General features: G+C 40.7%; 1 protein-coding gene across 2 annotated transcripts in view; it reads right to left on the bottom strand.

Annotated features, from left to right (window-relative positions):
* The window catches only part of LOC130355786 (uncharacterized), a 477,167-nt gene that overhangs the window by 132,735 nt on the left and 317,126 nt on the right, over positions 1–27,306 (bottom strand). For both annotated transcript variants that reach the window (XM_056556452.1, XM_056556451.1), the window contains one exon: positions 15,814–15,943. In XM_056556452.1, the coding sequence (XP_056412427.1) occupies positions 15,814–15,943 (130 nt within the window). The remainder of the gene's footprint in view (positions 1–15,813; positions 15,944–27,306) is intronic.

Below are 27,306 nucleotides of genomic sequence, written 5' to 3'. Positions count from 1 at the left end.
TTTTAACAGATAGGAACTGGAGAGACATTGTGTATCAGAAACCAGGGTTGCAAAGAGATGAACAATACTGACAACCTGGAAGAAATGTACCACCAATCGATATATTTGAGGAAGTATATGAACGTTATATCTAGAGATGAGCGAATCGAAGCTGACAAACCTGAATTTGTTACGAATTTCATTAAATATTCAATTCGCAACAAATGCGAATATCCCCGCGATTCTATCACGCAAATCAGTTCATTTTAAACTCCATTTACTGCTGTCCAGGCTCCAGGGCATCTAAAATGGCGGATCCACATGTCCGTACATGAGGCAAGGAACGCTGGGAAGGAAAGTAGGCAGGATGTCCCTGAATCACATGCAAGATGGAATCTATCAGTAGCCAGTCACCCCTGTGATGTCTCAGCCCTATATAATCGGCAGCCATTTTGTGGCTCGTCATACACTGTACACTGCATAGAGATAGGACCAACATCACTGTGTGTGTGTGTATTACACAGATAAGCTCGTTCCAGCAGCGTTTAACATCCTAGTCACATCAGCGTTCTGGTGGACAGAGAGCAGTGTCCCTCACTGAAAATGATTTTTACTGTAGCCATTAACCTCCCAGTTACTTTCTTCAGCATTGTATTACAGAGAGGGACATATAGCTGTGTGTTGCCTCATACATTTCAACAAGCTGCCTCAACTTCATAAACCTTAGCAGAGGAGGCAGGAATAATTTTTCCGCGCAATTCTGTGTCTTTTTTCCACAACAAATCATCAGCTGGTTAGTCTGATGTTATATTATATAATAGTTATATTAGTCTGTAGACGGAATAATACCCAGCAGCCCATTTCTAATAGTCTTTGACAGAGTGCAATTTTGTGTTTAGTACACAGTTTTTTTGTGCTGCAGCACTGTTGTGTAGTGCTGGTGCCGCATTTTTCTGCCCACATAAGTGCATACCACATAACTACATCTAAGTGATGTACTATTTTGTACCTGTTAATCTGTCAAGGGCCTACATACTGTGAAAGAACAGCCAAAAGTAATCACCGTCTGGTGTTTTACTCAACTACGTTTGTTATGCGTACAGTAGCACAATTTTCTGCCCTCATAAGTGCATACCACATACCTACATCTAAGTAGTGTACTATTTTGTGCCTGTTAATCTGTCAAGGGCCTACATATTGTGAAAGTACAGCCAAAAGTAATCACCGGCAGGTGTTTTACTCAAATAATTTTTGAAGCGTACAGTAGCGTATTTTTCTGCCCTCATAAGTGCATACCACATACCTACATCTAAGTGATGTACTATTTTGTACCTGTTAATCTGTCAAGGGCCTACATACTTTCAAAGGACAGCCAAAAGTAATCACCGGCTGGTGTTTTACTCAACTACGTTTATTAAGCGTACAGTAGCGCATTTTTCTGCCCTCATAAGTGTATACCACATACGTACATCTAAGTAGTGTACTATTTTGTACCTGTTAATCTGTCAAGGGCCTACATACTGTGAAAGGAAAGCCAAAAAAAATCACCGGCTGGTGTTTTACTGCAATACGTTTATTAACCCCTTAAGGACCAAGGGCGTACAGGTACGCCTTTGCTCCGTGGTACTTAAGGACCAAGGGCGTAAACGTATGGGAATTTCGGTCCCCGCCGTGTGCCAGGCAGAGACAGGACCGGGGTTACTGCTTATATCTATCAGCAGGCACCCCGTGCAAACCCCTGATACCCCCCCATGGCGGTGCAGCAAATCGCCGGTCAATTCAGACCGGCGATTTGCTGCGATTCTGGGTCAACCTGGTCTCTGGTGACCCGTGACCAGGAAAAAAAAGGATAAATGGGGCTTTTCCAAGACAGCCCCATTCACCCTTACCCAGCAGGAGTGAGGTGGCACGGGGAATAAAATTGAAAAAGGGAAAAATTGGGGCTCAAGGTCAAGGATATGTGGACACCAGGTATGAATATAGATATTTATTAGATTAAATAATATACATGTGGTGGTGACAGTGACCCACAGGGCCCTTGTGGGATCACAGCACTCACTAATAAAATATTATCTCAATAAATAAAAATTTAAAATAAATTTTAAAATAAATTAATAGTAGTAAGACCACCAAAATATATAAGCAGAACGATAATCTTATTGAACTGACCAACAGCAGCAAAGAAGCAAAGAATTACTAATGACCAGAAAATAACCGCAGATATGGTCACAAATAGCACAGTTGTAGTAGCAAATATATCCACAATTAGCAGCAATTAATGCCATATAAGTTCAGCAGAGTTCAGCTACATGAGGTAACTCATAGCAACAATCGGTATCCTGAGTTCCGTTACACAATTCAGATAGTCTTTGTATGAAAAGCCACAATAGTCTCTTTGTGACAGTATTAGTTCTAATATGCCAGCATATGTAAATTGTAATTAAATGTATCAACTGATACAGCCCACTGCTCCAAGGTCTGTGCGCAGCCAAGGGTTCACTGAGATACTGCGATCTCTTATGGCAGGGTTGGAATATCTCCTCGAGGACTGTGCCAGGTGCGCTCTCGCGGCAAGAGAGGGCACCGACGGAGGCTCGGCCGTCTCCCAAAGTGGCGGTGCTTGTTGGCAGCGGTGGACTCCGGGTGGAGAAGCTACAGAGCTTCGGCTGATAGTGTCGGGCCACGTTGTCGTAGCTCAGAGGGGGCAGGACGCGTTTTAAGACTGTCTCAGTATTTTCTTCAGCAGCATTAATGTAACGTTACATTAATGCTGCTGAAGAAAAGACAGAGAGTCTCGAAAAGCGTCTTAGCCCTCTGCCAAGAGTGACTGAGACCACCTTGCTACAAGCCCTGAGAGCCCTGTAGCAAGCGGCTCTACTTGCAATACTGCTTGCCTGGAGCCCACCGTTACTAACCAGCACCACGTACCTCTGAGCTACCAGGATGTGGCCCGACACTATCAACCGAAGCGCTGTAGCTTCTCCACCCGGAGTCCACCGCTGCCAACAAGCACTGCCACTTTGGGAGATGGCCGAGCCTCCGGCGGTGCCCTCTCTTGCCACGAGAGCGCACCTGGCACAGTCCTCGAGGAGATATTCCAACCCTGCCATAAGAGATCGCAGTATCTCAGTGAACCCTCGGCTGCGCACTGACCCTGGAGCGGTGAGCTGTATCAGTTGATACATTTAATTACAATTTACATATGCCGGCATATTAGAACTAATACTGTCACAAAGAGACTATTGTGGCTTTTCATACAAAGACTATCTGAATTGTGTAACAGAACTCAGGATACCGATTGTTGCTATGAGTTACCTCATTTAGCTGAACTCTGCTGAACTTATGTGACATCAATTGCTGCTAATTGTGGATATATTTGCTGCTACAACTGTGCTATTTTGTGACCATATCTGCGGTTATTTTCTGGTCATTAGTAATTCTTTTCTTCTTTGCTGCTGTTGGTCAGTTCAATAAGATTATATTTCTGCTTATATATTTTGGTGGTCTTACTACTATTAATTTATTTTAAAATTGATTGTACATTTTTATTTATTGAGATAATATTTTATTAGTGAGTGCTGTGATCCTACAAGGGCCCTGTGGTTGACTGTCACCACCACATGTATATTATTTAATCTAATAAATATCTATATTCATACCTGGTGTCCACATATTCTTGACCTTAAGCCCCAATGTTTCCCTTTTTCAGATTTGTAAATCACTTCCATTAAAAAATCTTATGCAAAGACAAAAGGAAAAAAAGAGGGAACACGCGCCCCTAGTGTGATATGTTTATAGACAGTGAATAAGTGCAATAAAGGTCACACTTACCACAATGTGTTGCGCTAAGGGCACAACACCATACAGCGTATTAATCAGGTTAGGTTGTCAGCAGCCACGATCCTCCGGTCTATCCTGGTTCACCGGTCCAAATAGCATCAATGAAAAATAGCAAACATGGATCTTTGCAGGCGCATGGACAGCAGTGGATAAAAGTTCATGGAGTCTTCAATACATATAGATGTTTATTTTAAGCACATAAAAGCTTTTATGTGCTTAAAATAAACATCTATAAGTATTGAAGACTCCATGAACTTTTATCCACTGCTGTCCATGCGCCTGCAAAGATCCATGTTTGCTATTTTTCATTGATATTAAAAAATCTTAATCCTTCCAGTACTTTTGGGGGCTGTATACTAAAGAGAAATCCAAAAATGAAATGCATTTCCTGTGATGTCCTGACCACAGTGCTCTCTGCTGACCTCTGCTGTCCATTTTAGGAACTGGAGAAAATCCCCATAGCAAACATATGCTTTTCTGGACAGTTCCTAAAATGGACAGCAGAGGTCAGCAGAGAGCATTGTGGTCAGGACATCACAGGAAATGCATTTCTTTTTGGATTTATCTTTAGTATACAGCCCCTAAAAAGTACTGGAAGGATTAAGATTGTTTAACCCCTTAAGGACTCAGGGTTTTTCCGTTTTTGCACTTTCGTTTTTTCCTCCTTACCTTTTAAAAGGGCTGATCGGGACATCGCGATAAAATCACGATGTTCCGATCAGCTGGGATGCAGGCGGAGGTCTCCTTACCTCTCTCCGCGGCGTCCGATCGTCGATTGATTGCTCCAAGCCTGAGCTACAGGCTTGAGCAATCGACCACCTATCTGACTGATCCCTCCAAAGCTATGGCTTTGCAGGGATCAGCATAGGAGATCAGTGTGTGCAGTGTTATAGGTCCCTATGGGACCTATAACACTGCAAAAAAAAAAAGTGAAAAAAAAGTTAAGGTAATTTAACCCCTTCCCTATTAAAAGTTTGAATCACCCCCCTTTTCCAATAAAAAAATAAACCGTAAATAAAAATTAAACATATGTGGTATCCCCGCATGCGAAAATGTCCAAATTATAAAAATATATCGTTAATTAAATCGCACGGTCAATGGCGTGTGCGCAAAAAAATTCCAAAGTCCAAAATAGTGTCTTTTTGGTCACTTTTTATATCATGAAAAAATGAATAAAAAGCGATCAAAAAGTCCGATCAATACAAAAATGGCACCGATAAAAACTTCAGAACACGGCGCAAAAAATGAGTCCTCATACCGGCCCGTATGCGGAAAAAAAAAGTTATAGGGGTTAGAAGATGAGAATTTTTAACATATAAATTTTCCTGCATGTAGTTATGATTTTTTTCCGAAGTACGACAATATCCAACCTATATAAGTAGGGTATCATTTTAACCGTATGGACCTACAGAATAAAGATAAGGTGTTATTTTTACCTAAAAATGCACTGCGTAGAAACGGAAGCCCCCAAAAGTTACAAAATGAAATCTTTTCTTCAATTTTGTCGCACAATTATTTTTTTTACATTTCGCCGTGGATTTTTTGGTAAAATGACTAATGTCACTGCAAAGTAGAATTGGTGGCACAAAAAATAAGCCATAAAATGGATTTTTATGTGCAAAATTGAAAGCGTTATGATTTTTGAAAGGTGATGAGGAAAAAATGAAAATGCAAAAACGGAAAAACGCTGAGTCCTTAAGGGGTTAAGGCTCACTGTACCCCTTGTTAGGTTCCTTGAGGGAAGTAGTTTCCAAAATAGTATGCCATGTGTTTTTTTTTTCTGTTCTGACACCATTGGGGCTTCCTTAATGCCACATGCCCCCCAAAAATCATTTCAGCAAAATCTGCTTTCCAAAAGCAAAATGTGACTTCTCTTCTGAGCATTGTAGTGTGCCGGCAGTGCACTTGATGTCCACACATGGGGTATTTCCATACTCAGAAGAGATGGGGTTACACATTTTGAGGGACATTTACTCCTATAACCCCTTTTAAAAATGTAAAATTTGGGGGAAAACTAGCATTTTAGTGGAAAAAAATTCATTTACACACCCGACTTTAATGAAACGTAGTCAAATACCTGTGATGTGTTATGGCTCACTGGACCCCTTGTTGTGTGTCCTTGAGGGGTGTAATTTCCAAAAAAAGTATGCCATGTTTTTTTTTTGCTGTTCTGGTACCATAGGGGTTTCCTAAATGTGACATGCCCCCCAAAAACCATTTCAGAAAAACTCACTCTCCAAAATCCCATTGTCGCTCCTTCCCTTCTGAACCTTGTAGTGCACCCAGAGAGAACTTCACATACACATATGAGGTATTTCCTTACCCGAGAGACATTGGGTTAAAAATTTTGGGGGGCTTTTTCTCCTTTTATCCCTTGTAAAACTTCAAAACTGAGTCTACAAGAACATGCGAGTGTAAAAAATGAAGGTTTTGAATTTTCTCCTTCACTTTGCTGCTATTCCTGTGAAACACCTAAAGGGTTAACACGCTTTCTGAATGTCATTTTGAATACTATTTGTGGTGCAGTTTTTATAATGGGGTAATTTATGGGGTATTTCTAATATGAAAACCCCTCACATCCACTTCAAAACTGAACTTGTCCCTCAAAAATTCCGATTTTGAAAATTTTGTGAATAATTGAAAAATTGCTGGTGAACTTTGAAGCCCTCTGATGTCTTCCAAAAGTAAAAACAAGTCAACTTTATGAAGCAAATATAAAGTAGACATATTGTAAATGTGAATCAATATAAAATTCATTTGTTATGTCTAATTTCCTTATAAGCAGAGAGTTTCAAAGTAAAAAATGCTAAATTTTCAAATTTTTCATCAAATTTTGAAAGGATGCAAGTAATGCCAAAAATTTACCACTATGTTAAAGTAGAATAAGTCACACAAAAAAAATCTCAGAATCAGAATGAAAAGTAAAAGCATTCCAGAGTTATTAATGCTTAAAGTAACAGTGGTCAGATTTGCAAAAAAAAAAAAAATGCTCTGGTCCTTAAGGTGAAAATGGGCTTGGTCCTAAGGGGTTAAGCATACTGTAGTGCATTTTTCTGCCCTCATAAGTGCATACCACATACCTACATCTACATAGTGTACTATTTTAAACCTGTTACTCTGTCAAGGGCCTAGATACTGTGAAAGTCCAGGCAAAAGTGATCACCAGTTGGTGTTTAACTAAAATACGTTTTTTTAAGCGTATTGTACTGCATTTTTCTGCTTCATAAGTGCATACCACATACATACATCTAAGTAGTGTACTATTTTGTACCTGTTAATCTGTCAAGGGCCTAGGTACTGTGAAAATACAGCCTAGACAAATACTGTTTTAAGTGTTGTGAAGCATATTGTACTCCCCTAATATACGCACTAAGTATGTCAGGCAGAGAAGTGCCAGGACATGTACAGAGGAGTGCCAGAGGCCTAAATTAATCAGGCAGAGGTTGCAGCAGACTAGGGGCGAGTGGCAGCAGGAGTCGCAGTGAGAGGCCTGACCTCCTGGTATCAGCTAGCGGTCGTGTCTTGACCAGCAACCCATCTGCCATCATTGATGGGTTAACACAGTCATCCACTTCATCACAAGTGACATCTGATACCCCCAGTCAACAGTTGGTGGGTTCCTCAGACACAACCCTCAGTTGGCATGGCCTAGGAGCAGTCCTTGTGCTCCCATTGCCTCTGTCCTATGCTGTTCCCTCCCCTAAAGAAGTATATTATGCTGTGGGTTAAGCTCCACTATTCACTGAGGATGATCTAATAGAGGACAGAGAGTTGCAAGTTGCTCCTGAGGCAGCAGCTGAGCCAGCAAGGTGGTAGCATGGTTGGCAGTCAGCATGGTGGCAGAAGTGGAAATTCTGGAGCCAAACATGCCCGGGGGAGACCACCTGCTTTGTGGCAGCCTACCTTCCCGGGAGGTAGTGGAACAGGGGTTCCTGGAGGTGGTGGCAGTAGCAATCAATTAGTGCGGATTGTTGGTGGGAAAATCAGCTACTCGACTGTGTGGCAGTTTTACATCAAGCATCCAGCAGAGGTTCACATAGCCACATGCAAGATATGTCGGCAGAAGGTGAAGTGTGGCCAGGGTCCCAATGTTGGCACCACAGCCCTGCGTCAACATATGCTTCGCCACCATAAAGCGGCCTGGGAGAACTGTGGCTCCGATGTAGTGGTCCAGCCTGCTGCATCACCCAGTGGCACCTGCTCCCTCTTTCAGCCAGCCAAGGCTCCACCACCTCAGCCACCTCCAGGCTCTGTCATTGTGCTGCTCTGCATCAGTGGTTCTGAAAGCGATGCCTGTAATCTGCATGTCATACTGAATAACAGTATTATTTCACTACCCCAGCACACTCCATATGCGTGTTAGAACAAAGCAAAGTGTTCTACACCTCTATTGAGGCTCTCTGTAGTCCAGAAATAGCAGTTTTTAATATAGATTTGCCACAAATAAATTCGGATCAAAACAAATTTTTTCGAAAAATTCTGCAAATCAGCCAAATCAAATTTTTCAAAAGTTCGCTCATCTCTAGTTATATCAAAACTTGTGGAAAAAAAACAGTGAAATAGAGTAATGGGTTTTTAAGAAGAAAATTCACATGCAAACATTGGACAGAAAAACTTGATCACGAACTATAGCAGCAAGTTTGCCAGCCTATTTATATTGCAAAGAATAACTTGAGCAGAACATAGGGTATGATGATAAGTTAAAATTTTCTATACAGAACTAGTTTTTCCAAAGCTTAGCATTTAACTTAAATGTAAAAGGGTGGAATTTAAGAATTGTACGCCACTTTGAACAAGTTTTCTTTGAAGCAAAAAAATTTTACTTTTCCCTTTTAATGTCAGTCTTGACACTTTTGAAAAAAAGAAAAGTGGTCAGGGCTTAGTGAGAGGGGACGTGGATTTCTAATAATAAATGCATTTATTTGGTGTGAAAGCCTTTGAAAAAGTGGAATTACGAGAAAGGTGCAGGGAGAGTGGAGGCTGTGGGTGCTTTTGCAATTAAATGTAGGTAAGCACTGATTTTGTGTTCTAGTCAAAGATTACGGTATTATCAAAGATCTTTGGCATGTATGTAATTTATGGACATTGTGGTTATCTTACTACATAATACAAGTATGCATGCTGTGGTCAGTACACTGTTATGATCCATTGTCATTAAACTATATTTATAATAAGAACAATGGGGGGCATTTACTAAGATGTGTGTGATTTAGTTCATTTTTCAGTTCTTATTTATTAAATGGTCGCACATTTGATAAATTTTGTGGAGGATACACATTTTCTGAAATTTCACTCTTCACATAAACCAAAAAGCTACGCTAGGTCTGGGCTGGTGTAGAATAATAATGCTTTTCATGGTTGCCCACACTGGTAGGTTTTCTTCATCTGGTTTTGAATTTGTGTTTATAAAATACAATAATAAAGTATTTGCAATTTTATAAGATGTGTGGACCTATTGTTGTTTGGGTATACATTATCGATTGGGCCGTTCCGGCACCTGGACGTCTATACTCGTCCATTATTCTCGTGGGTGCTGCCCAGTGCACCCACGAGATCGCGGCAGGGACTCGGCTGTATCACACAGCCGGGACCCAGCTGCACTGCCAGGACCGAAGTAAACTTCGGTCCCGGCAGTTTTAACCCTTACAGCCGCGGTCGGAAGTGACCGCGGGCTGTAAGTGTTATGACAGAGAGAGGGAGCTCCCTCTGTCTCCTATGCAGCACCCCGCATCGCGGGGTGCTTTGTGTGGCCGCGGCTGGGCGGGACCTGCCGCACTGCCGGGAGGGAAGTTCACTTCACTCCCGACAGTTTAACCCTTACAGCCGCGGTCAGAAGTGACCGCGCGCTGTAAGGAGTTCTGACAGAGGGAGGGGGCTCCCTCTGTCTCTCCTGCAGCACCCTGGAGCATCGCGGGGTGCTGCTGCATACCTGGGCAGCCGGGGGTCATACAAAGACCCCCCGGTCTGCCCTGGGTATTGCCTGTAGGACGTGCCAGAGGCACGTCCTGATATGCTGCCTGCTAGTGAAAACTGGCAGGCAGCATATAACTGCAATGCTTTGGAATACTAAGTATTCCAAAGCATTAAAAAGTGTAAAAATAAATAAATAAAAAAAGTGTAAAAATAAATAAAAAAAAGTAATAAAAGTGTAAAATATATATATATATATATATATATATATATATATATATATATATTAAAAATACATTTATTAAATAAATCTAATTAAAAAAATGCATAATGTGTAAGATCGCATTGGCGGACATCCGCAGCATGTAATATGCTGTGGATGTCCTCATGTGATCCTACACATTATGCAGCAGTCACGGTAATGAGCTCCCTGCTGCGGCTGGGTAGCTTTGTGTGTCCACTCATAGCGGCGGATTTCCCGCCAGCAGTCATGAGCGGACACACTGAGCTACCCAGCCGCAGCAGTGATGGATATTTTCGCCATGAACGGGTGCTTATTCCCACAACATGGCGGATATATCCATCAGGAGCCTTAACTGTCACAGACAGACGCTTTATACTGCCAGCCGACCAAGGACCAATCAGAGAGGTCCCTGGTCCAGCCAATAACCTCTAGGGGTGCGGTATATAAATGGGGTCACTTGTGGGGGTGGGGGTACTGTTCTGCCCTGAAAGCCAAATGGCGCTCCTCTCCTTCTGAGTCCTACCACGCGGCCAAGGAACCATATATGGCCAAAGCGGGGGTATTTCCGAACATGGGACAAGCAGCTAAATAAAATATAGGGTGCATTTCTTTCAATATCAGAAGTGATGTACAAATAATATGCCCCCAAATTGAAAATTTTTTAACACTGACTTTGTAATAATTCCTGCCAAAAAACTATGGTGTTAAAATACTCACTGTACCCCCTAGCGAATACCTTGAGGGGTCTAGTTTTTAAAATGGGGTCATTTGGGGGGGGGGGTTCTATGTTCTACTACCTTTTAATTTCTGCAAACCTTGCATAGCACACAAAAAATAATGTACTTTTCAAATTTTCAAAATTGTCAAAATTTCAAGTTAAATTGTTAGGCTTCTAACTAATTTAAAATGTTAATGAAAAACAAAAAAAATGACGTCAAAATAAAGTAGACATCTGAAAGTATAAGTTTCATAAACTATTTGGTCAGTATGTATAAATATACCGTATATATTCGAGTATAAGCCGAGTTTTTCAGCACGATTTTTCGTGCTGAAAACACCCCCCTCGGCTTATACTCGAGTGAACTCCCCCACCCGCAGTGGTCTTCAACCTGCGGACCTCCGGAGGTTTCAAAACTACAACTTCCAGCAAGCCTTGTTTTGAAACCTCCGGAGGTCCGCAGGTTGAAGACCACTGCGGCCTTCGACATCATCCAGCCCCCTCTCACCCCCTTTAGTTCTGTACAGTACTCACCTCTGCTCGGCGCTGGTCCGGTCCTGCAGGACTGTCCGGTGAGGAGGTCGTCCGGTGGGATAGTGGTTCCGGGCTGCTATCTTCACCGGGGAGGCCTCTTCTAAGCGCTTCGGGCCCGTCCTCAGAATAGTCACGTTGCCTTGACAACGACGCAGAGGTGCGTTCATTGCCAACGTACTTCTGCGTCATTGTCAAGGCAACGCCTCTATTCCGGGCCGGAAGCGCGGAGAAGAGGCGCCCCCGGTGAAGATAGCAGCCCGGAACCACTATCCCACCGGACCACCTCCTCTCCGGACAGCCCTGCAGGACCGGACCAGCGCCGAGCGGAGGTGAGTACTCAGAACTAAAGGGGGTGAGAGGGGGCTGGATGATGTCGAAGGCCGCAGTGGTCTTCAACCTGCGGACCTCCGGAGGTTTCAAAACTACAACTCCCAGCAAGCCCGGACAGCCGATGGCTGCCCGGGCTTGCTGGGAGTTGTAGTTTTGAAACCTCTGGAGGTCCGCAGGTTGAAAACCACTGAGGGCGAATGATGAGAAGAGGATGATGAAGGGGGGGGTGTGGGATGATGACAAGAGGATGATAAAGGGGGGGGATGATGAAGGGGGGATGTGTGGGATGATGACAAGGGGATGATGAAGGGGGGATGTGTGGGATGATGACAAGGGGATAATGAAGGGGGGATGTGTGGGATGATGACAAGGGGATGATGAAGGGGGGATATGTGGGATGATGACAAGGGGATGATGAAGGGAGGATGTGTGGGATGATGACAAGGGGATGATGAAGGGGGGATGTGCGGGATGATAAGGGGATGATGAAGGGGGGATGTGTGGGATGATGACAAGGGGATGATGAAGGGGGGATGTGTGGGATGATAAGGGGATGATGAAGGGGGGATGTGTGGGATGATGACAAGGGGATGATGATGAGGTTGTTAATGACTGGGGTCTGGATGATGACAGGGGGGGATGATGTATTTCCCACCCTAGGCTTATACTCGAGTCAATAACTTTTCCTGGGATTTTGGGTTGAAATTAGGGGTCTCGGCTTATACTCGGGTCGGCTTATACTCGAGTATATACGGTATGCAACCTATTAGTTTTAAAATAGCAAAAAATCGTAATTTTTTGTAAAAATTTCATGATTTTTTACATTGTAAAAAAAAACTACAAATGATATCGGCTTACTTTTACTATGTACATGAAGGACAACTTGTGACAAAAAAACAATGTCAGAATTATCGTGATTGGCAAAACGTTACCAGAGTTATTCTCTACATCCCCGATTTGAAAAAACAGGCCTGGTCTTTCAGGGGCGTACAGGTTTATTTGTATTGGTCCTTAAGGGGTTAATGCTTATAAAATGGAAGTAATGTGTATAACCATAAATACTATTGTGCTGATACACATTGCCAAATTGTATTTTGGTTTTGGTTTTGACATTTGTGGTTAAATTACATTACTATAATTTATCCCAGAAATCTACTCCAGCCCATAGATTTTAATGTCTGGTGCATGGGCATAAAAAATGCACCAAATTTATGAGATTTGGGGTATATTGCTCCTGTGCACATTTTCTTTAAATGAATGTAGAGGATCGTGTCATCAGAAAATGACATCTTGCTTAAATCAATTTAAAGGGAAACTGACAGTCTGTTTACCCACAATGCAATGGGTTATAGTGTGGGTGAACAGGCGTAAAACAACATGAATCGGTCCAGTAGTTTCAAAGTTCTGCCCCTCCTTTGTTCTATTACTAAAGCACTTCTCTGTGCAATGGAGGTGGGGAGCCGGCTTGCCGAGCTTCCCTGCCTTCTCACTATGCTGCAATATGCCTGCCCCTGATATGAATATGTAATTTTCCTCACTCTCACATCCTAGTGACGTGAGAGCCTGTGGTCATGTGAGGACTCTGCTATTGTAGCAGAGTGCAGGTGCTGCTCCCTCGCTACACCCAAAAGAGCGGCGCCTCCGCTCTGCTAAAATAGCAGAGCGGAGGCTCTCATGTCACTAGTATGTGAGAGTAAAGAAAATTGAATATTCATATTGGGGCGAGCATACTGCACCATACTGATGAGGCAGGGAAACCCAGCAAACCGGCTTAATGCCTCTATTGGGCACAGAGCCATTTTAGCCATAAAACAACTGGGTGGTGGTGGGGGGGGGGGGGGGGTAGGCATAACTTTGAAACTACTAGACCAATTTATGTAAGTGGCACGTAATTTTGCTCCTGTTCACCCACAATTCTCTTATTTTCTTTATTCTTTACTTACACTTCTCTTTTCTTCTTTAGTAAATTTATTAAAATGTCACCTATTGCCCCTTATTGAGCATAAAACGGTTATTTAGCCCATTGTGCGTTGGGTATATCGGGAACTGCAGTGCGTCCTCACTAATAATTAATTTTAATATGAAGATTTATTATTTTAATAAATGTTCTAAAATGTGAATCTAGTATTTTCCCAGATGAGGATTAATTGATGTTTTACTGTCTCTTTACTATTTACTCTCTTTAATACTGTAAGAATCATTTTAGAGGAGAAGTTCATTTCAAAATGATTATTCTCCTCTTGAGTGCTATATAAATGAGTGTATGAAAAAAGGAGTCTAATTTAAGTCTCATGTGCGTCATAAGAATAATGTATGTTTGGCTTTTATAAATATAATGTGCACTTCAACTGTATGATAGGAAACCACATAATGTTCATTAACTAGACTTAAGCAGGACTGCTAGAATAAATTTAATTGCCTAAAAGTAGACATAGACTAAGAAGATGGATGTTATTAACTCCACTGTTCTAGTAAGACACACCGTTAATTTCATACTTCCTAGATTTTACAGATGGAGAAGAGAAACAGTCTGGTTTATGTTACCCAGAAAGTAAATTGTGAATGAGCAGTGATTGAGCAGTCAAGAGGTAGAGGATCTTGCCATAACAGTGTCAGTTGCCAGCTCTGTAAAATAATGGGTTAGAGTTTGCTCACCTACCTACTTATCTTACCCTGACTGCTGGTAATTCTGAACCACCTGTAACATGATGCCGATTGGCATGTTTTTAAAATTTGAATTTATTTATAATTTTTGCACAGCCACTTTATGTTCCTAATCTGCCTATATAGTAACTGGAGTTTCTTACCAGCTGTTGTAGAGTAACTCGATCCAGTCAGCAGCCATGTCAGGATGGATAGACGGGCGAGGAAGAGTGAATCTGCAAAGAGGCTCTGGGATGTGACAGCTCTACATGAGGAGGAAGTATAATGTGTGTAACTAGGTGTATGTAACTAATGTGAATGTATGTCTGTACTATGTGTGAAATATTTGGTATATATGTAATGTTGCATTTTTGTGGGGAAAAAATTAGTTAAGTACTAATTGTTGTGGGAAGAAAGGGGCACAATCAATCTTTTCCCCAGCTGAAAAAATGCTTAGCTACAGCTCTGTGAAGAGGGTGACACTACCCTGCTGGAATGTAGATAAATTATATGAAGCAAACTAATTTAAATATTCTTCAAGTAGTGGGGCACAACACTCTTGGCAGTTTCTTTCAGAGTCCCGTCTAGGATTCTGAAAGACCTCCAGTGCATACCTTCAATGCCTCCAGTCCAGCTTGTCAATCATATTGCATTTACACTTCTTGTCTAGTGCTTTTTATACCATCCCTTAGATGCAGGAAGAGTGTCATTACAGACACTCATCTTGTATCAATGACTCCCTAATGTGGTCACCTGTAGATATGATTTCTTCTTCTTCTTCCACTCACATAATGGAGCATGGAGCCTGACAATACATAGCCCCTTCTCCCCTTACGAACAATCTCTCAAACTCACCCACCCCTAGGTTATCCTTCTCCCAATGACACCTCTGAGGGTTTTGTTCCTTTTGACCTGTCTCTCTCAGGTTAACTCTTCTCACTAAACTGCCAAGCAGGCTTTCCTTTTCCTCATGCTTTTTCATCCTCCAGACATGATGGGCACGGAGTGTAGTAAGTCGCTCCATTGTGAGCCATTCCATTACTTGTATCTGACCCTGTTGGTGTGCAACCATTAGGGCTATAACATTATTCTATGTATCATGACCTCCCTGGGCTTGTAAATTAACCTATGCATCATACTTTCTGTATGTTAATTAAGCAATGAAATGGGTCTTGTATAGATTCTATGCTCTTCCCCAGTTTTGGTCCCCTGAGGATCCTGGCACCATCCAGGTGAAATGCATTGGGACATCATTTTTGATTTCTTGTTATTGATTGGCCAATATATGATGTGGCCCTGGATTGGTATACATTTAATATTGTTCTTTTGTAGCAGTGTAATTGACTGGGATATTTGTTATTGATTCTTTAATCTAGAGTCCATGGTTGTTATATTGCATTTTAAATATTTTTGTCACATTTATGGGGTATACAATTCATTTTACAGTACCTTAGCAACAGTTATGTTTTAAAAACTAGTGTTACAGTGATATTCTTCTCTTTTTGCACGGTATATGGGTATCATTTAATCTTCGAATTTTGTGATTCCATTGTACCTTAACCTTATTGCTATCCAACATCAAAGCATATTCTAATCTTTATTTTACTGTACTCACTGAATTATGGCTTGGTACATCGCCTTGGTTAACAAATCCATTATTTTACTTATACTATGGGGAGACAAGTTGCAGTTATGTGGGTCCTCGTGTGTGGTGGGAGGCTGACCAGTGAACATTGTTACACCATCTGTAAGAAACAAAAAGAATGTACTTTCAACAATGTACTTTTTATGTACTGTGTCATTTACTGTGCTTATATTTGTACCATTATTATGCAATTACAGGTATGCACATAATAATATAATCACAAACATATTTTCTACAAAAATGTGACTTTCATGAACAGCTTGAAGCATTTCTCAGTGTGGGAGTTTTGTTAGATTTGTCCATACATTGCTCCTAAATGCATATACAATTCTAGACAAATACAAGTGAGACACATGATGATTGTAGCTTTCTTTTGCATGCATATTCTTTGATATTATGCCCTCATATTCACTGATGTAAGCTTAAAGGGGTAGTCCGGTGAAAACCTTTTTTCTTTTAAATCAACTGGTGGCAGAAAGTTAAACATATTTGTAAATTACTTCTATTAAAAAATCTTAATCATTCCAGTACTTATTAGCTGCTGAATGTTACAGAGGAAATTCCTTTCTTTTTGGAACACTGATGACATCACGAGCACAGTGCTCTCTTCTGACATCTCTGTCCATTTCAGCAACCATGCATAGCAGATACATGCTAAGGGCAGCATGGTGGCGCAGTGGTTAGCACTGCTGCCTTGCAGTGCTGGGGACTTGGGTTCAAATCCCACTGACGACAACAATAAATAAAATTATTATAATAATGTCAGCAGAGAGAACTGTGCTAGTGATGTCATCAGAGAGCATTCCAAAAAGAAAAGAATTTCAGGAAGGATTAAGATTTTTTAATAGAAGTAATTTACAAATATGTTTAACTTTCTGCCACCAGTTGATTTAAAAGAAAAAAGGTTTTCACCGGAGTACCCCTTTAAACTCCTACTCTCTCCTTATCAGTAAACCTCAATATTTTTCTGATTTAGTTATCTGTAGTGTGCATTACATTTCCTACACAATATTTGTCCATAACAGTCTCTTCCGTAAAGCTATCCAAAAGTCAGAACCACTACAACACATAAAATATTTAGTGAAAAATAATGTAATAACATTACATTAGATAGCAAAGGCAAAATTCAACAACATTTTCTTCAGACTTCTCCTGGTTTATATGACAGTTTCCATTGTAAGCCAAATAAACACTATCTGGCTTGTTTTTCAGATGCCAGTTACCCAAAGCATGGACGTAAGAGGTACTTTCAAGTTAAAGGTAAGCACAATAGTGTCACTTAAGATACAGAAATATCTGAGCCATAATGCACAGGCTACAGGCTTTGTTGTAGTCCCACCATCTGGTCTACCGACAATATTATTTCTTGGCATATCTTGATGATGTGTCAGGAAATAGTGAATTGCTGGCCAAAGTGGTCTCCTGCCTCAACCAGTCATTGGCTGAGAGGCAATGTGACGTATTTAACTCCGGCCTCGGTCTCTTTTCTTGGACCCCATTCAGCCGAGAAGGGACATCATTATGGCCAGTGATTCACTGTGCTTCCTTATGATGAGTTCACCCCAGGTTTTAAAAAGAGGATCGTATCGGGGATCAGAGCAGCAATACCAGAGGCATCAGGGGAGCTCAAGAGGTGAGTGAAGGTATTTTTTTTATATGAGACAAGTAATGTAAAGAAAGTCCATGTGTAAGTACAGCTGGCAGATAGGAAGAAAAATTTATTTCAGGGTCACCATCAACTTCTATTCGTTGCGGAATGAGTAGGGGTATTTCTCACTCCCTACTGTCCCCAGATCAATACCAGTGGAATGGTAATGCAACTAAAAGGATGGTTAAAGCATGTAATTTATTTTAGTACAAGAGATAAACCAAACATACAAAAAAAAAGTTGATATACAATTCCTGTAGATAAAAACAGAGACAAGTCAAAAGTTTTGGTGTTGTCAATCGGTTGGTGTCTTAGTTCTGAAAATCTAGGACCCTGACCGATAAAATCTTTTGACATGTCTCTGTGACGTGTTTAAAGTTTTTTTTATGGTAAATCAGTGTTTATTAAGGATTTACAAAGAAACAGTAAACAATAGTGTAAACAATAATAATTGGTCACATAGGCAGATATCACAAAAAGGATGCATATAGGGTTGTAATAAACACAACATGATAAAAAAAAACAATACAGGGAAGACCTGAAACACAATAGTATTGAAAGTGAAGAGCAATATCACAACTCCCATCATCCACGTGTAAATAAGCATAATAGCAACCCAAGTTAGGTGTCCAACCCTAGGTGAGAAACAATAGAGTATGTGACCTCAAGCAAATAAAGGGGCCAATGGCTCCCGAATACATAAAGAGAAAAAAAAAAAAATGAAGAAGACAGAAAGTGTCAAAAGTTTTTTAAATGACAGGTACACCTTAAGAGCGGAAACATTTAAGCAAAAAGGCTTCTGCCTTTGTCACCGTGCTGTCCTCATTTATGACGGCTGTCATCTTCTTATGTGTTACACAAAATCGTTACTTACAGACACCCACTGAAATCCCATGTAGTGCTTTATATGAATGTTTTCCAGCTTCCAATTATAGCACAGCTAATTACCTAGTGTCATTTTATATTCATATGGTAATTAAAACAGCAAATACAGAAAGCCCATAAATCATTGATGATGTAAATCGAAGAGAAAAAAGCAGAGCGCATTGTGTTTGCCCAACCATAAACAAATAGCCTTATTGTCTATTGAATAAATAATCCAGAGATACAGTTAATCATTTTCACAAGACATATTGTTATTTCACTTGTAGGGAAACTGCAGGTTCAGAGATAAGAACGGAATACAAATTACAATTTTATATTGTCGTACAAATCAGTTTTCTGATACATATGTTGTACTGTAGGATAAGCCCAATTCTTTATGTTCATTGCCAAGGCAAGTTTAAAGTGTAACCCTAGACAAAAATAGTACAAGTGCTCCTGTGATTGTCGGTGCTCCTGGTTGAAGTGTACTGCTAGACAAAAACAATACAAATTGTCAGTGCTCCTGTAAGTGTTAGTGTTCCTGTTTAAAGTGTACCGCCAGACAAAAATAATACAAATTGTCAGTGTTCCTGGTTAAAGTGTACCGCTAGACAAAAATAATTCAAATTGTCAGTGCTCCTATAATTGTAGGTGTTCCTGTTTAAAGTGTACCGCTAGACAAAAATAATTCAAATTGTCAGTGCTCCTATAATTGTAGGTGTTCCTGTTTAAAGTGTACCGCTAGACAAAAATAATACAAATTGTCAGTGTTCCTGGTTAAAGTGTACCGCTAGACAAAAATAATACAAATTGTCAGTGTTCCTGGTTAAAGTGTACAGCTAGACAAAAATAATACAAAATGTCAGTGCTCCTATAATTGTAGGTGTTCCTGGTTAAAGTGTACCACCAGACAAAAATAATACAAATTGTCAGTGTTCCTGGCTAAAGTGTACCGCTAGACAAAAATAATACAAATTGTCAGTGCTCCTATAATTGTAGGTGTTCCTGGTTAAAGTGTACCGCCAGACAAAAATAATACAAAATGTCAGTGCTCCTATAATTGTAGGTGTTCCTGGTTAAAGTGTACCGCTAGACAAAAATAATACAAATTGTCAGTGTTCCTGGTTAAAGTGTACCGCTAGACAAAAATAATACAAATTGTCAGTGCTCCTATAATTGTAGGTGTTCCTGGTTAAAGTGTACCGCCAGACAAAAATAATACAAATTGTCAGTGTTCCTGGCTAAAGTGTACCGCTAGACAAAAATAATACAAATTGTCAGTGCTCCTATAATTGTAGGTGTTCCTGGTTAAAGTGTACCGCCAGACAAAAATAATACAGATTGTCAGTGCTCTGGTAATTGTCAGTGTTCCTGGTAAAAGTGTACTGCTAGACAAAATAACACAAACTGTCAGTGGTCCTGTAATTGTCGGTGTTCCTGGTTAAATTGTACTGCCAGACAAATATAATATAGATTGTCAGTATTCCTGGTTAAAGTGTACCGCCAGGCAAAAATAATACAAATTTTCAGTGCGCCTGTAATTGTCAGTGTTCCTGGTTAAAGTGTACCGCTAGACAAAAACAATACAAATTGTCAGTGCTCCTCCAATTGTCGGTGTTCCTGGTTAAAGTGTACCACTAGACAAAAATAATATAGATTGTCAGTGTTCCTGTTTAAAGTGTACCCCCAGACAAAATTAATACAAATTGTCAGTGCTCCGGTAATTGTCGGTGTTCCTGGTTAAAGTGTACTGCCAGACAAAGACAAAAATAATACAAATTGTCAGTGCTCCGGTAATTGTCGGTGTTCCTGGTTAAAGTGTACTACCAATACAAAAATAATGCAAACTGTCAGTGCTCGTGTAATTGTCGGTGTTCCTGGTTAAAGTGTACCGCCAGACAAAAATAATACAAATTGTCTTAGCATTATGCTATGCAATTTTCACACAAATTCCAATATAGAATAATTTTGATACATATGTGAAATTCACACCCCCAATGCGTTCAATGGGAATCTCGCCACATGGAGTGAATTCTTTCAATGTGAATATAAAATCTGAATTGCAGAAAAAAAAAGTGCAGTTCACATCTTGACACAAAATCTGTCTGAATTCCACATAAAAACATTTAGATTTTTCCCATTCTACTAGCTGCCTAAAGGGCAACAGAGGTATGTTTAAACTTGCTTCCATATCAACTATCGTACTGTGTTCACAGACTTTCTTTAAAAACATTTTTATAAAAAAAAAATAAAAACTTTTTTATTGCAAAAAACATTTGAATATTTTGCATTCATGAAGCTTTTTTCACATGGCCTAAATACATTAAAGCTGCTTCTCATGCTCCCTACTGCCAGCACTGTTTTGGATAAAGATCTGCTCTTTTTCAGAGACAAGTAAAATAGTCTGTGGCCCTCGTATCACTACTGATGCCTGGAGTTCTTTGACATTGACCAAGGGTCCTGATCTTTATTTATGATTATTTCTTCTGTCTATACTTTGTTCTTTCCTATATCCTAAGCACGTCTGACCCATGGGAGAACAAATGATTTAGACCTATATCTTTATCTTGTGATTCACCTTCCTTGTTTTGGCACAATACGGATGACCTCTGACGCATTTCATTTTTCCAACAACCTCAAGTTTATCTGTTCTAATAAAAAAATATTCTGTACATATCTGTGGTAAAGCCATCTCTATACTTATTGACTGTTACCTTGGGAGCTTAATGTTTTATATTATTAAGAAAGACCTATGCGTTCTACATTCAGAATTAAAGGGGTACTCCGGTGCTTAGACATCTTATCCCCTATCCAAAGGATTGGGGATAAGATGCCTGTTCGCGGGAGTCCCGCCGCTGGGGACCCCTGGGATCATGCACGCGGCACCCCGTTTGTAATCAGTCCCCGGAGCGTGTTTGCTCCGGGTCTGATTACGGTCGACCGCAGGGCCGGCGGCGTATGACTTCACGCCTCTGCCCCCGTGTGACGTCACACTCCACCCATTAATGCAAGCCTACAGGAGGGGGCATGATAGCTATCCCGCCCCCTCCCGTAGGCTTGCATTGAGGGGCGGAGCGTGACGTCACACGGGGGCGGAGGCGTGACGTCACACGCCGCCGGCCCTGCGGTCGACCGTAATCAGACCCGGAGCGAACACGCTCCGGGGACTAATTACAAACAGGGTGCCGCGTGCATGATCCCGGGGGTCCCCAGCGGCGGGACTCCCGCGATCAGGCATCTTATCCCCTATCCATTGGATAGGGGATAAGATGTCTAAGCACCGGAGTACCCCTTTAAATGTAAGCTACTATAAAGCTTAACCTAATGTAAAGAAAACATAATAGACTTGTCTATGTAGGTCACTTGGCACTGGTCATAAATTTATCATATGCTATTTTTTAAGAATACGCAAAATTACAATGCAATGGTTGAAAAACCCCATAAACATAGAACACCTTCAGTGCTGCTCTAGAAACGTGCATTTACAAAGTGAGAAATGGTGTTGTGAAGTCATTTTGTTAGTTTTGGTGGACACAAATGATAAATTAGGCCATTTTCTTTCAAAACCTGCAACAAAAGTGACTTATATGAGTTATTGGTGGTATATACAGAAAACATTTTAAGGTATAAATAATCACAACTGGATGATCCATGGTGGCTCACAATGTTACTCATGTAACGATAAACTTGCCATTGTTTCATGGACTGTGAGCTGAAGAAGCAGCTTTTCATGTACAACATTCCACACTGGGATTATACAGCCTACAGTCTGACATGTAATGCTAAATTTTACTGTAATCTTAAATTTGGAGGCTATGTCCATCCTTGCAACAATTTATTTATGTTTTATAACTCTAGTGCATATTGAATTGAAAATCAGACCCTTTCACACATAGTCTGGAATAAAATGATCTATTGCTTTGTCCACAGCTCCTATGAATATCTGTGTCTCTATGTTTACAGACTGCAAACTAACCTTTTATGCTATGTGTTGTAGTCAAAGTTTATTCATTCTGTCCCCTCATTTTTGCTAATGTCATTGGGAGTTACCAGCTAGATATGTCCAGAAGTCAATAGAGAAGATGGAAATACCCACTTTGGTATTGCATATTCCGTGAAGTGTTTTATTATTTTTTCTGTGGCTGAAAGAGGTTTACCATTAAAAAGCTGTAGAAATCTCTGGACTATACAGTCATGGCCGTTAATGTTGGCACCCCTGAAGTATTTCTCACAGAAAAGGATTGCAGTAACACGTTTTGCTATACATGTGTATATTCCCTTTGTGTGTATTGAAACTAAATCAAAAAAGGGAGGAAAAAAAAGCAAATTGGACATAATGTCACACCAAACTGCAAAAATCGGCTGGACAAAATTATTGGCACCCTTAACTTAATATTTGGTTGCACACCCTTTGGAAAAAATAACTGAAATCAGTGGCTTCCTATAACCATCAATAAGTTTCTTACACCTCTCAGCCGGAATGTTGGACAATTCTTCTTTTGCAAACTGCTCCAGGGCTCTCTTACTGGTAGGGCGGCTTTTCCCAACAGCAATTTCAAGATCTCTCCACAGGTGTTCAATGGGATTGAATCTGGACTCATTGCTGGCCACTTCAGAACTCTCCAGCGCTTTGTTGCCATCCATTTCTTGGTGCTTTTTGACATATGTTTGGGGTCATTGTCCTGTTGGAAGACCCAAGATCTCGGACGCAAACCCAGCTTTCTGACACTGGGCTGTACAGTGCGACCCAAAATCCGTTGGTAATCCTCAGATTTTATGATCCCTTGCACACATTCAGAGCACCCAGTGCCAGAGGCAGCAAAACAACCCGAAAACATCATTGAACCTCCACCTTATTTCACTGTAGGTACTGTGTTCTTTTCTAAGTAGGCCTCATTATGTTTTCGTAAACAATAGAATGATGTGCATCACCAAAAAGCTATATCTTGATCTCATCTGTCCACAAGATTTTTTCCCAGAAGGATTTTGGCTTACTCAAGTTCATTTTGGCAAAATGTAGTCTTGCTTTTTTTATGTCTCTGTGTCAGCAGTGGGGTCCTCCTGGTTCTCCAGCCATAGCGTATCATTCCATTTAAATGTTGACGGATAGTTAGCACTGACACTGATGCTCCCTGAGCCTGCAAGACAGCTTGAATATCTTTGGAACTTGTTTGGGGCTGGTTATCCACCATCTGGACTATCCTGCGTTGACACTTTTCATCAATTTTTCTTTTCCATCCACGCACAGGGAGATTAGCTACAGTGCCTTTGGTCGCAAACTTCTTGATAATGTTGTGCAATGTGGACAAAGGCAAATCTACATCTCTGGAGATGGACTTGTAACCTTGAGATTGTTGATATTTTTCCACAATTTTGGTTCTCAAGTCCTCAGACAGTTATCTTCTCCTCTTTCTGTTGTCCATGCTTAGTGTGGCACACACAGACACACAATGCAAAGACTAAGTGAACATTTCTCCTTTTTATCTGTTACTTGCCCCAGGTGAGTTTAAAGGAGAATCACATGCTTGAAACATTCTTGTTTTTCCACATTTTTGAAAGGGTGACAATAATTTTGCCCAGACCATTTTTGGAGTTTGTTGTGACATTATGTCATATTTGCTTGTTTTCCTCCGTTTTTGGTTTAGTTCCGATACACACAAAGCGAATAAACATTTGTATAGCAAAACATGTGTTACTGCGATCCTTTTCTGTGAGAAATACTTCATTTTCTAGAAAAAATTTAAGGGGTGCCAACATTTACGGCCATGACTGTAGGTAGTGCTTATTGCTAAACTACTGCCTTTTCTGCCAAGCAAAAACAACCATTATTTAGTCCAAGTTCCAAAAGTCTCCTACACATTACTCACACTCCACCTTACACCAACTACATGCAGAAAACTACATTTACCTTCATCCTTAACCCCTTGGGGACGGAGCCCATTATGACCCTAAGGACGGGAGCATTTTTGCAAATCTGACGACTGTCACTTTAAGCATTAATAACTCTGGGATGCTTTTACTTATAAATTTGATTCCGAGATTGTTTTTTCGTGACATATTCTACTTTATGGTAGTGGTAAATTTTCGTCGATACTTGCATCATTTCTTGGTGAAAAATGCAAAAATTTTATGAAATTTTTTTTAATTTAGCATTTTTCTAACTTTGAAGCTCTCTGCTTGTAAGGAAAATAGACATTCCAAATAAATGATATATTGATTCGCATATACAATATGTCTACTTTATATTTGCATCATAAAGTTAACATGTTTTTCTTTTGGAAGACATCAGAGGGCTTCAAAGTTCAGCAGCAATTTTCCAATTTTTCACAAAATTTTCAAAATCGGTATTTTTCAGGAACCAGTTCAGGTTTGAAGTGGATTTGAAGGGCCTTGATATTAGAACTACCCCATAAATGACCCAATTATAAAAACTAAAACTACAACCCTCAAAGTATCCAAAATGACATTCAGTAAGTGTGTTAACCCTTTAGGTGTTTCACAGGAATAGCAGCAAATTGAAGGAGAAAATTCAAATCTTCATTTTTTACGCTCGCATGTTCTTGTAGACTCAGTTTTTGAATTTTTACAAGTGGTAATAGGAGAAAAAGCCCCCCAAAATTTGTAACCTAATTTCTCTTGAGTAAGGAAATACCTCGTATGTGTATGTCAAGTGTTCGGCGGGCGCAGTAGAGGGCTCAGAAGGGAAGGAGCGGCAATGGGATTTTGGATTTTGAATTTTGCTGAAATGGTTTTTGGGAGGCATGTCACATTTAGAAAGCCCCTATGGTGCCAGAACAGCAGAAAACCCCACATGGCATACCATTTTGGAAACTTTGGAAACATTTTGGCACATAAAAAGGGGTCCAGTTAGCCTTAACACCCCATAGGTGTTTGACGATTATTCGTTAAAATCAGATGTGTAAATGAAAAAAAATAATTTTTTCACTAAAGTGCAGTTTTTTCCCCAAATTTACCATTTTTACAAAGGATAATTGGAGAAAATGCCCCCCAAAATTTGTAACCCCATCTCTTCTGAGTATGAAAATACTCCATGTTACGACGTAACAGTGGACCCCCCACATGTGACCCCATTTTGGAAACTACACCCCTCACAGAATTTAATAAGGGGTGCAGTGAGTATTTACACCCCACTGGAGTTTGACAGATCTTTGATACAGTGGGCTGTGCAAATGAAAAAAAACATTTTTCATTTTCACAGACCACTGTTCCAAAAATCTGGCAGACACCTGTGGGGCGTAAATGCTCACTTCACCCCTTAATACATTACGTGAGGGGTGTAGTTTCTAAAATGGGGTCACATGTGGGGGGTCCATTGTTCTGGCACTATGGGGGCTTTGTAAACACATGTGGCCTTCAATTCCGGACAAATATTCTCTTCAAAATCCCAATGGCGCTCCTTCTCTTCTGAGCATTGTAGTTTGCCCGCAGAGCACTTTACATCCACATATGGGGTATTTTCTTACTCAGAAGAAATGGGGTTACAAATTTTAGGGGACTTTTTTCCTATTTTCCCTTGTGAACATGAAAAATTTAGGGTAAAACCAGCAATTTTGTGAAATTTTTTTTTTTCATTTTCCCATCCAAATTTAATGACAATCTGTCAAACACCTGTGGGGTGTTAAGGCTCACTATACCCCTTGTCACGTTTTGTGAGGGGTGTAGTTTCCAAAATGGGGTCACATTTGGGTATTTATATTTTTGCATTTATGTCAGAACCGCTGTAAAATCAGCCACCCTTGTGCAAATCACCAATTTAGGCCTCAAGTGTACATGGTACTCTCTCAATCCTGAGCCTTGTTGTGCGTCCGCAGAGCATTTTACGCCCACATATGGGGTATTTCCGTACTCAGGAGAAATTGAATTACAAATTTTGGGGGTCTTTTTTTCCTTTTACTGCTTGTGAAAATAAAAAGTATGGGGCAACACCAGCATGTTAATGTAAATTTTTAAATTTTTTTTTACACTAACAGGCTGGTGTAACCCCCAACTTTTTCTTTTCATAAGGGGTATTACAAAATTTGTAGTGGAATTTCTCCCGAGTACGGAAATACTCCATATGTGGCCCTAAACTGTTCCCTTGAAATACGACAGGGCTCCAAAATGAGAGAGCGCCATGCGCATTTGAGGACTAAATTAGGGATTGCATAGAGGTGGACATAGGGGTATTCTACGCCAGTGATTCCCAAACATAGTGCCTCCAGCTGTTGCTAAACTCCCAGCATGCCTGGACAGTCAGTGGCTGTTCAGAAATGCTGGGAGTTGTTTCTATTGGGGGGAACAGTGTAAGGGGGTGTATATGTAGTGTTTTACTCTTTATTATGTGTTAGTGTAGTGTAGTGTAGTGTTTTTAGGGTACATTCGCACTAGCATGTTACGGTGAGTTTCCCGCTAGGAATTTGCGCTGCGGTGAAAAATTTGCCGCATTCCCAACTTGAAGCAGGAAACTTACTGTAAACCTGCCTATGTGAATGTACCCTGTACGTTCACATGGGGGGGGGGGGGGGCAAACCTCCAGCATGTACTGACCAACCATGCATGCTGGGAGTTTTACTTTTGCAACAGCTGGAAGCACCCTGGTTGGAAAACCTTCAGTTAGGTTCTGTAACCTAACTCAGTATTTTCCAACCATTGTGCCTCCAACTGTTGCTAAACTACAACTCCCAGCATGTACTGGCAGACCGTGCATGCTAGGAGTTGTACTTTTGCAACAGCTGGAGGCACACTGGTTGGAAAACCTTCAGTTAGGTTCTGTTACCTAACTCAGTATTTTACAACCAGTGTGCCTCCAGATGTTGCAAAACTACAACTCCCAGCATGTACTGATCGCCGCAGGGCATGCTGGGAGATGTAGTTATGCAACAGCTGGAGGTACTTAACTACAACTCCCAGCATGCTGAGACAGCTGTTTTCTGTTTGGGCATGCTGGGATT

This window comes from Hyla sarda, chromosome 2 (assembly GCF_029499605.1).
Source record: "Hyla sarda isolate aHylSar1 chromosome 2, aHylSar1.hap1, whole genome shotgun sequence".
Classification (NCBI taxonomy): Eukaryota; Metazoa; Chordata; class Amphibia; order Anura; family Hylidae; genus Hyla; species Hyla sarda.
Note: the sequence above shows the minus strand (reverse complement) of the source record. Positions and strands in the feature narration are given on the sequence as shown.